The sequence below is a fragment of the Diadema antillarum genome, unplaced genomic scaffold, assembly GCF_040938485.1.
Source record: "Diadema antillarum isolate AM-2024a unplaced genomic scaffold, OU_Dant_1.0 scf00000127, whole genome shotgun sequence".
Lineage (NCBI taxonomy): Eukaryota > Metazoa > Echinodermata > Echinoidea > Diadematoida > Diadematidae > Diadema > Diadema antillarum.
This window is the reverse complement of record NW_027271016.1, coordinates 424,375-436,257: the sequence shown is the minus strand read 5'-3', so window position 1 is coordinate 436,257 and position 11,883 is coordinate 424,375. Positions and strand designations below refer to the sequence as shown.

Sequence of the window (11,883 nt, the reverse complement as noted above, 5' to 3'; positions counted from 1 at the left end):
TGATGACAAATGACGGGCATATGCTTTTGAGAGCAACTTCACTGTGTGTTCAACATTTCTGTTATGAGAAGGGTCAAGAAAAATACATCAGCAGATGTTTCATGAAAACTGAATGTAAAACACAGATAAGATTTCTTAATACAAACGTATTGAAGTTCAACATAATTTTGCAAAAATTAGTGTTGATCCATTGAGGACGGACTGGTTTTGCTACAACATGCATTTTCCATAGAAACCTGCCTCAGTACTCGGGACTCGGGGTTAACAAGGCAAATTAGACACCGTTCCTGTGTGATCACCCTGACTGGTTTGGATATAAATAGAATGTATCTAATGATCGCTCTTATGCCAATAATTCAGCAAGTATACCCTCCTCTTTTGCCTTCACATATTCATCACTGCAAAATCCTTACACTTCTATCTACTGTTGTCGCCTGCCCGGCAGAAGGGCCCTGAGACTTGCAGGCTAAAAAAATTGTGATCACACCATATGAAAGAGCTTTAAAAACTCTTGTCAGACTTGATACAAGTATGTCACTGTCAAAAAATTTGATTTTGAGGTAAAATTTCATGCAAGGGCCCTTCTGCAAGGCAGGCGATGATAACAGATGAGAAGTATATAATTTAGCATTCTTGAATTCACTTTAAAAGAACAACAACAAGAAACAAACAAAACATTACAGTAAAGACTGGTGAAGCAAAGACTAATGCCTGTGCCATCCTTGTGGTATGTGGTCTCAACTAATATCTCTGTTTCTCAAAAAATTGTGAAACTTTTGAAAGTCATGTTTATCTCTTATATTTTTACTTCACTCTTTTCTCCAGTCAGCTTGAAGATTGGAGTGGATTTTTCACTTCAAATAAACAAAGAGCCAAAGGAGGATACTCATCTACTTAAATTTGTCATTTATGACCTCAAGTCACACTTAAACAATAGCTGGCTTTTTGCATGACACACTATTGCACACAGCACAGACACTACCATGAATGGAGAGTACGGTGTCATAATTTGGAAGAGTTGTTGAATATCTTGTTCCTCATGAACTTCACATTGGACGGCTGATCCCTGCTCTTGAAGAGCGTCGACCACTCTCGAAATGATACCTGAAATGAGAAAATACACAGTAGTAGTGTGCATATTCAACACAAAGAACATCTTCAGTTCATTGCAATTAAGACAGAATGTAGAGCAACTATCAAGTTGCCTGCCCACCCCTCCCCCCAAACAAAAACAAAAAAAAATCACATCTGGTGCTTTATTGCAGTACTTTAGTCCCATAAATGTTTCAAAAGTCATATTAGATGAAGAATATTTGCTTGAGAGCTGTGAAAGATGTACAGTGTATTACTAAATGGTAAAACTACCTATTTCACCACCACCAACCCCCACCACCCCCCCCCCCAAAAAAAAAAATGTATGGAGAAATGCTGCAAGCCATGTAAAACAAAGGCAGGCTCTGTCTTTACTGCAACTGATTACACAATAAAGTACCAAGTATTTCAGTGCTTATATATTTATGTAAGTAGGGCAATTTGTTAATCATTTGCAATAAAAACAACTCGACGGAAAAACTTCATGAATTTGAATAGGCTCTGTCTTTTTTATACAATTTACAATGTTTTTAAATTCTACTACAGCTGAAAATTCAAATAACAAGTGCATATGTCAGGGCTGCTGCAGAAGTCTCATTCATGTTATGCAGGATGTTTACCTATCCAACACTGAGACGATGACATCTGTACTGCTATATTCCACAAAGCACTCTTGCAGATACATATCAACTGGCAAAATAATAGCAATAAAGCATTCATACTGTCCCCCCCCCCCCCCCCAATCAGCAGTCACACTAATAAAACTCCTCTTATGGGACATTTTCTGAACTGTTTAATGACTTTCAATAGTACCCATGAATAGTCACTGACTACACACATACACATAACATTATTTTTCATGACACTCACATCAATGACATGGTAACCAAGCAATTCAAGCTGTCGTCTCTTCATGGCGTGCTGCCCGAGTAGCTTGGAGCCCCCGTAATGGCTGTGATTTCTGGCCCACACCACGATTGCTAGCCTGAGAGGACGAATTGTGGGTCAGTAATCGTAACTGTTATCAAAGCCTTCTATCTTTGACGGACAAACTTCTTTTATGTAGTCTCAATGATGAGGGACAGTCAAAATCATATACACTGTATAATATATACAGATAGTTGAATTAATAAATGTGTACATACACTGTACTCATTTAGAGGGCTTTGATCTTCTTCAACACCCATTGCCTATTGCCGAGTTTATGTCGTAGTTTTGATTATTTATCTGGGATAATATCATCACCCCAATTTTTCCATCTTAAATATGAAATTTCATTGCTACATTTTATCTTGCAATATCTTTATTACGGTCGCATTTAAAGTGAGTACCTTGGGAACACGTCTTGTGTTTCAGAACCACTTCTTTTCATGAATTTAGCACATTATGCACTAGATTGTTCATTGTTTACTCGAAGAATAAGAAGTAAACATGATTAAAGTAGCAGAATGTTGCATTCAACGGTGACTGAAAATGTATACCTCCTTCTACCAATTTATGACATTTTATGATGAGTGAATGAATTGAGAGCCATGGTAGTCCCCAAGTGCCTACCATTTTTCTCCACTCGATGTTGGTGCAGCCACTGGTTTCTGAAGGATTCTCTCGATATTTGTCAGGTAGCCCTTCCTCAGTCCGTCACGCTGTCCATTCTTTGCTCCGCCCGTCCCGAGCTCCTTTGGGTTTGTTCCCTGTGCAATGTTCAGAGAACGAGGAGCAGCAGTGCATTGCACTGTACCCTGTTGGGTGAGATTTGCTATGAGACTGGATGAAAGTGACACAGCGTTCTTGCCCTTCTGACCGTTGGCTTTGGTCCTTGTGTTCGGAAACTGGGAAAGATCCTCCCTAGAGTTGCCACCAAACCGCAGAGATGGCGTGTTGAACAAGATGGGTCTGTTTTTCTCGTCAAGACGGACTTCAATATCTGGGGGTAGGAAAAAGGTTGAAAAAGAAAGCAGCTAAATCATTCTAATGCCAGTATTTTATTTGGCATGAATATCAAATATTGCACTGATCTTGAAAAAATCCCTTGAAACACATTCTTTTGTGATATTGTCCAACACTGAAATATGCATTTGTTTGATTACCATACCGATATTCTTACCTAGGGTATTGAAATGAGGTAGAATGGAGTGAATCCGGTAGTGCTCCTTTGTGCCGACAGCAGCCCTGACCAGTCCTGCTATGAAGCGCACCTCTGACCTGTTGGTCAGCTGCTGACCAATACTGGGAACGATTTCAGATGAGATGTCCGATCTAAGCAAGAGGGACTAATACAGGCAACAAAAAGAAAAGAAAACTGCATTCACATAGCACAAAAATGCCTTGAACCATATGAAATTACTGTAAAACTATTTTGCAAGTATATCTTACCAATTAAGACGTGTAAGACAAAATTCCGAGTAGTTTGATTCGTGATCAAGATTAACAGTGACAGAATGAGATGACATGCAATGTATTCGTGTTACATTTGGCAATATATTCACAAGATGATGATTTCATGAACATCATTCCACTTGCAAAATTTGTGAGAATAGAAACATCACAAAATTTACTGTATAAAAACATTAACACCATTATGTTGTGTACTGAAATCAATAATTCCTCTCTTGACTGGAGAACTAAGTTAGAAAGAAGAGGAGGTAGACTCTAGAGAGAGGGGGAAGAAAAAGGAAGAAAAGAGGGTAAGAGAAGTGGTAGAAGGAGAAAAGAAGAATTTTAACTTTAAAACACAAGTCAAACCAAAGTCTCTGTTTCATGAATGTGGCTGTTTATGTGGGCTTTGGGAGCAAGAAATTCAGAAAAACCAACCACTCATAAGACTAAAATGTTGCAATGTTCAACTAAACTTGATCTAATTTGAGACATTGACATGAGACATCAATGCTTTCATACAATATACAGATTGAAGATGCACCCATTCTGACAAACTTGAAACGGAGCAAAAAAATCACACATTGCATATTCTCTGTTACAAATCTGTATCTTCCTGTTAAGGCGCAATGTGTGAAACTAGGGAAAGACAAAATACAACAGCAACGAAACTTCAACATGTATACTGCATTTAGAAGCTAGTTTGAAATCCGAGAACACGACTTGGGCTATTAAGCCTAAGTCGGGTTCAGAAAGGAAGGGTGGGGGTAGGTAGATGGGGAAAGAATCGGGCATAGAATTCCGAAGTATATTCTTCACAAGCGTATCCGGGCAATTACCCCCCAGCTAAATACACTGATTAGTGGTAAGATTAGAGTAAAGATTAGGTTTAGGGTTAGGTTTAGGGTTAGGAGTTTGGGTTAGGGTTAGGATTAGGTTCAGGATTAGGATTAGGATTAGGGCCAGAGGAAGGGTCCGGAGTAATTGCCCAGGGGGTAGTTGCCCTACACCCTTCACAAGTTCAATAAAGTTTGTGTGTCCCTTTGGCAACCCTGAAATTAGATTCCTTTCATAAGCTGGTACAGTATATTGTAGAGGTAGGTATTTCTGACCATTCCTCTGAATAATAAAGCTGAAAACTTCTTTTATGATTGAAAGGGAAATACCAAAAATTTCCAGTGAATTTATTTGGACCCGGAAAACATTCCAACAGTTATTCTTGAAAGACATGGGGTTAGTCTTTCATTCCTTTTTTTTTAAAACTCTGAAGTTTATAACTGTAAGATTTCATACACGATGTTGGGGGTTCTATTCTCCAAGCAAAATTTTGTGATGTTTGCAAAAGGGATGTAGAACATTTATAAGGTTTTTTCGAGTATTTGCCGTTGTACCTCATCCAGGCGGTTCCCATCATACTCTGGGCACTCAATCTCAAGTGATCTGTCCAGAAGCAGCATGTCCCTCCGAAGGTCCACCCCAGATTTGTCCATGTAGTCTACAGACAAGACCAAGCAGCAAATGACCACTGTAAGATGCGTAATGGGGTCAATATGTACATATCCACATGATTCCACCATGTGCATCTACCCACAGTGGGTTGTATACAGTACTGTAGGATATTTTTACAACATGATGGCAAATATGACTATGGATAATTTCTATCAAAGTTTCACACAGGTGGCATGTATATTGTACTGAGCTGATATTCTGCTAGCCAGTAATACAAAAAGATTTGAAGTGATGGACTAGAATGGAGTTGTACCCAAAAGAGGATGTTCTCACAGGAAATAAGAATGGTTCACCACATAATCATGTCACAAATTGATAAAAACTCAAAATTGTTCTTCTTCTATAATCTTCAAAGGGCTATAAAATGCAGCCTATCACGAAGATGAATACAACTTGTGTGTACGATGAGAGGAGGGGTGTGGGCTTTATCACAAGGTGTAATTTTAAGGTGGGTCATTAAGAGTTCCTTGAACTGTTCAGGTGAGACTGCACAAACTACAGAGCTCGGAAGTTTGTTCCACTCAGGGATGGATCTCTGGGCAAATGCAAATTTGTCGATGTTGCCCCTAGGGCGGTATGTTTGGAAACACATGTCATGATTTTTCCTGGTTTTAGACGAGTTAATTGTAAAAAATGTATCTGAATGAATTGCAACAAGGTCGTTCATGATTCTGTACACCATAGTAAGCCTGCTCACAGTACATCGTGAAGATAGGCTGGGCCATTTCAACTCATCGATCATGCTGGTCACATTGCTCGTTCTTCTATAATCAGCTGTGACAAAGCGAGCTGCTTGGCGTTGAATCCTTTCCAGTTTTTGAATATCCGAGGCCATATGTGGGTCCCAGACACTACATCCTAGGTGAGGTTGTACAAGGGACTTATAAGCTGCCTCCCTGAATGACTGGGGGAAGAACCTTGTGTTGCGCCGGATAAAAACACTGTTAATCTTGAGATGACTGACAAGAACTCTACAAATCATTGATAAGGATACATGTATTTTCATCTATATGCTGGAAAGGAAAGTAGTTTGAGCTTGTCTTTGCAATCTCCTAATGGCCAAATGCATATGAAAATATGTTGCTTACAATTTACAAATGAGGAATGGTACCATGCACCTTTAAAAAGTGTGCAAAAAGCTGATGGCAAAGACTGTTTGATGGTGCTAAAGGCACAGAAGACTTATTTCAATACAAACCTATGACAGTGTCCATGAACTCCTTGCTGTAGAGTCTGTCAATCAGTTCAAAGGGGTACAGCTGGAGGTAGGCTAGGGAGAGCAGACTGGACACCAAATTCATCGGGTACTCCTGCATGTCATCGTGCTGTCTGAGGTGCTGACCAAGCACAGTTGGCAAGAACTGCGGCGACTCCGGGAGGAACTGGAGCGTGCCGTAGGACCAGAGGACCTTGGTGGTGTCCTTGGAGCGCCACTGGTCAGCCTTCTGGATGATCTGCTCGGCGATCTCATTGCACAGCTGGGCATGGCAGATGTGCATGGTGGCATAGGTCAACAGGATCTGCATGCACGACATAACAGGGTACCACCTGAGGAGAGGTGTCACCGCATTGGCAACGTACTGGAAGAAGTGCTGGTAGCCATAATACTGGCGCCGGAAGTGCTTGAGGATCCCAACAACAAAGAAGCTGTGGACATTCTGGATGTCGCTGCTGCACACCAGGTCTGATATCTGCATCATCATATCTTCAGTTGAAGGTGAGGTGTTTGACTTGAACAGTCCCGTGCACACTGCCCCCACTTCAGTCAGGGTCATGGAGCCGAGGTGATCAGAAAGCATGTGCACCGACTTCTTTTCAACATTCTTGGGTGCCCCTCTGTTCTCTCCGATTAGGTATATCAACTGCACCAGCTCCGGTGTGTTCATAGCAGGAATATGTCTCTCACACCTGGCAAAGACTTCTGAGCTGAACCTGGGTACAGGCAGTCCTATCATTCTCCAGGCATCCACAAGCAGTAATTGTTGCCTGAGAGTCAAGCTCTCTGTTCTCTTGCAGCACTCTTCATAGAGCGCCGGCAGAGCTTCCACCCTCGTTCGCACTTGCACGCGCGCAAGAAACATCAGCACGAAAACAAGCTCCTCGTGTGACATCTTGGGGCAGACCACTCGGATGATGGTGCAGAGCCTGAGAAATCTGGCATCGTTGTTCAGACTGATTAAGGCTTCATCAGATCTCTGCGCCAGGGATTGAATACCATCGATGAAATAGGGCACGGGAAAATAACTGTTTTTGTCGGTCCCAATCCTGTCCAAGAATTCCTCTCCAGATAAGCTATCACAAGTTGTGACTAACTCAGTGTCATTCCTTGGCAAGCATGATGCCATGTGCTGATATTCCTCTCTCTCCAGATAGAATAATCTTGGTGTGTGCTTTGAATGAAATGACTCCAATTCTGTCCTCGGCTCCGCGGTCAGCTTTGCTCGTTCTCTGAGAAGATAAGCACTGGCAGTCAACATTATCTTATTGTAATTGTACGACACCTCCTTGCTCCCCAGAATCTTGGGCTGTCGTAAATGCTGAGCCTCTCTGCCACTGGGTTGTCCATTTGAGGGCTGTACTGGTATATCAATATGAAATAAGCCATTCTTGGCTGGAATATCGGCTAAAGAGTGTGCACTAGATGTTTGACCTCTGACTGCAGACCCCTGGATTATGGTGCGCGGAGTGCGTGTCCAGTGATTTCTCAGTGGTGTATATCCTGGTGTAAGGCCTTCAAGCTTTGATTCTTTGGGGGCACACTGATTTACACAACCTGCAATTCTTCTGATATGACGGTGCCCAAAACCTGCATTCAGAAATGACTTCCACCTGCTGACGTGACATTTCGTCATGAAAATCCTCATTTGATGTGAAGCCATGGGTCTTCATGAGATGAAAAACCGTTAGGTTGAACCTCCCGATTCTGGTGGAATGACTCAAATTTATTTCATCTGACAGGTTGTGAGTAGAACAGCATTTACCACAGCAACTGCAGAAAGAAACACATGAAGTTGATTTAATCATTACCTGCATATGGCATGGAGAAGGAACAAAAATTGAATTTAGTAGAAAATCACAAGCAATTTTCACACTAACTGTATCGAATTACAAATGTATGTGAGATCAGGATAGTGGCAAAGATGCAGAAGTGGTTGGGATGCATCATTTTGGCTTTTACGCCTGCCTCACACTGTGATTTCTTGCGAAACAACAGGCTGCAATTTTTGAACATCTTGCAATTGAGAGCAACGGTGATATCGCTCAAACGTACTGCAAGCTGCAAATTACAATTGTATCACTAGTCGAAATTGCAGCGTGAGGTGGGCTTTAGTGACTTTACTTGTAAAATGGTGTTCCATACATCAACAAAAGCTCACCAGCTGCTCAGTGTGAGGAAATTCAATTCATGGGATACCACTTTGGTATACACTGATTGAGGTACAAATTCCATTAAATATCTATAGCCCTGTAAGTGCACGATTGCCAGGATTTTCTCTAATTTCCAATTCACTTCAGAATTAATAGTTAGAAAAATAGAGAGTTAATACTAACAGTTAGAAAAAGTCTACTCAGTGCTGGTGGAACCTCTATTAAAAAAAATGGTTAGACTTCATAGTCATCATGGTCATAGACCTAATCCGTTTGTGTTAATACTCAATAGACCCTGCTACATGTCATTATACAAACTGACTGTTTCTGTTACGCTTCTGTCAGTATGTTTTTCTACTCAGAATTAACTGTACTCCACCAATGTTGTTCGACTACATACATCTATAGGTAGTATGTGGTAGTAGATCTATGGTCGTGTATGTGCAGGGCAGGAGAGATGTTTTACATTTTGTTTGAAGACTGCACTAGAGTAGAGGTGCATACTGTGTCTGTCGATCCTAACCGTACTAGTACTAGTACTATTAGTACTACCGGTACTACTACTAGGCTAGGCCCCTATTTCTAGTACAAGTCCCTACACTCACTTTCCAGCAGAGACTCTCTTCTTTCAAACAAATTTATTTGACCTAGAGCTGTAGAATGCACGTCTAACGTTAGACTGTAAATTTATCTAAATTTTAAATCTAACGTTAGAAAAACTCAACCCGCACCTGGTTCAACAAAATCTTGCCAATTGTCTTGCAACTGTTTTAGCCGACCCTGTGATATGCACAGAAAATTAACACAATATCATCCAGCTAACATGGGCTAATGAACACAAACAATGCAATTGCAATGAGACTCTTGCCAAGTGAATAATTTACTAGATTGTCTAACTATAACTCTAGGCCGGCCGGGTCTAGAGCTAGATAGTCTATATGGTCTAAACAGTAACACATTTACATCGTAAAATCATACGTTTGGGACTGTACGGGAGAAGTGCAGCAGCAGCAGAGGTTTAAACTGCCTGATCACTGCTTATAAACGTCTTCATCCTTGCAATACCCAGAAGTACACCTACAATGGCCCAAAAATAAGATACTTTTACTACATAATAACATAATTATTACATACCGAAGACCCAAACTGACTGTGTCAACAGATCTACGCTCCCATTTCCTTTCACGTTTTACACACCATTTCACCATAGCACCACCGGTGAAATTTGGACTGCATGCAGTTGCTGTGCCTTGTGTGCTGTGCACGCACGTGCGTATGTACGGTACCGTGTGTACAGGTATGAATGGGCTCCTGCCAACGTAGAGGGAGGTAGATCCGAGAAGTCGAGTTCCTTCCACAGAACTCTTACACATAGAAGAATCACACCCATTCACAACCCGCTGAGCTCGGTGTCGCCACCGCGCACCGCGGATGTGACGCCTCAGTGCACACGCCGCCATGTTGCTTAGCGGTACCTCCGAAGTTACCTCCGCAGCTCCTCGCGAGTACGCTACACTACGGTCAACTCACTGATCGGACAGTATGACAGCCGCTATAGCCCTTGATATTTACTTGAACTTGTAAACTGTCAAACTGCAAACTGGTACTTCTCAATCCAGCGTTGACCACAGATTCATGTACTCATTTATGTTATTTATTTCACACTCTTCCCTGAAAGTTGTCTGTATTGAAACAGGTGTTTTTTTCCCCTTTCGGATAGATCTATTTGACTTCGGAGACGTGATCTGCTTTGGTATAAAATAATCTAAGACGCGCGCCTGTCCATGTCTGTGTCCTGCCATTTTTCTGATACCCCTCTCAACCCTATGTCTTGCATTTTTCCCCCTCCAATGATATTGTAAGAAGATGTTGTGTGTTCGTGCTTTTGATTTTTCTCCCATTAAACAGGTCAAATTAAATTTCCAGTCAGTCCAGTTGTAAAAACCAATGATTTGTGGATATGATCATGTAATACATCTTACCCATCTGAAACTCGTTCAACATATTAGAAATTTGGAAGACAACATCACCTTAATTATCTATATTCCTGCTGTTATCATTATCGTTAGTAGTGTGTAGTACAATGTAGTTACCACTATTGCACATATTGGTATAGGAAGCAATATGCCTATAGGCATGTATACACTGTATATCTGTATACATGATAAAAAATAAAACAGAAATCGAGTTCATGCTAATCACCGACAATTTATTTCACCACACCAATTTTTGAGCGATTTGCAACAACACTTGAGAAAGAGCGAATCGCTCAAATATTTGTGTGCTGTAAATAAATTGTTGGTTATCAACATGAAATTGGTTTCTGTTTTACTTTCGATATCATGATATTGCTGCACCAACATGTAGACTACCTGGTACTCAATTAATATTATATATATATATATATATATATATATATATATATGTATATATATATATATAATTATCTACGTATATATATATATATATATAATATATATATATAAATAAATATATATATATATATATATATATATATATATATAATATATATATATATATATGTATTCACACACTCACACACACACATTACAAGCATGAACTCCTGTCAAGATTGTCTTCCCACAAAAACAGAAAGTTAAGTTGGACAGAGTTAATTTTCCTGATTTTTTACAATTTATTTGACATTTATCAAGGTCAAAGTTGATTGCTGAGAATCAACCACAGTACAGTGATATACCATTTGCTTGAAGTGCATGTACCACTATCATACCTAATATAAAACGGCGGCTATAATCACAGGCAGTACATGCGTCAGGAACATATTATGCAAATGATAGGCAAGACCACCAGTGTCGCAAATTTGTGACAACTATTGTAATCACAAAATCAAATGCATATACATCTATAATGGACATGCAATAGGGCAACAACATAAAATTCATGAATAATGAACACTGTCTGGCAAGATTATCTAAGGCAATACATCAATATAGTGCACAATTTCACTTGCCCTTGATAGCTTCAAGCGTGATTCAAAAAGAAAATCCTAATGAGTGTAAAAACGCACTATGGTATAGTATGACAACATATTGTGTTGATCCGCATGCACTATGGCAATATAAATCTACGAATTATGAACACTGAAAAGAACACCAAAGGCATTCCTGGCAACAGTATTAAAGGTAATACATTGGTAAATGTAAGATTTCACTTGTACTTAGCTCAGCATGATTCAAAATTAAATCCTTAGTAATGAGTTTAACAAACACTATCCCATACACTATGTAGTATGAAAACATAATTTGGTAACAACATGTAAGCAAAACAAGTATCACAGATATACAACAAATGTTGTATATCACGAAAGCAAATGCCTGTATAATCAACTATCATGCAATATAGCAACAACATAAAATCCATAAACAATGAACACTGTCGGGCAAGAATATCAAATGCATTCTTGGCATAACAATATCAACTAAAGGCAATACATGAACATCTGTATAATGCAAGATTTCACACGCACCCGTTTGCTTCAAACGAAATTCAAAGTGAAAT

The 11,883-nt window shown here is 40.0% G+C and overlaps 1 protein-coding gene across 1 annotated transcript; it reads right to left on the bottom strand.

Annotated features, from left to right (window-relative positions):
* Positions 1–1,002: 1,002 nt before the first annotated feature.
* On the bottom strand, positions 1,003–9,537 carry LOC139720357 (FAST kinase domain-containing protein 5, mitochondrial-like). Its single transcript, XM_071631725.1, has 7 exons — positions 9,478–9,537; positions 6,173–7,963; positions 4,857–4,960; positions 3,197–3,362; positions 2,647–3,016; positions 1,963–2,077; positions 1,003–1,104 (listed from the first exon to the last, which is right to left on the bottom strand). Exons 2-7 carry the CDS (start codon positions 7,851–7,853, stop codon positions 1,003–1,005), a joined length of 2,538 nt encoding a protein of 845 aa, XP_071487826.1. The 5' UTR covers positions 7,854–7,963; positions 9,478–9,537.
* Positions 9,538–11,883: the final 2,346 nt, after the last annotated feature.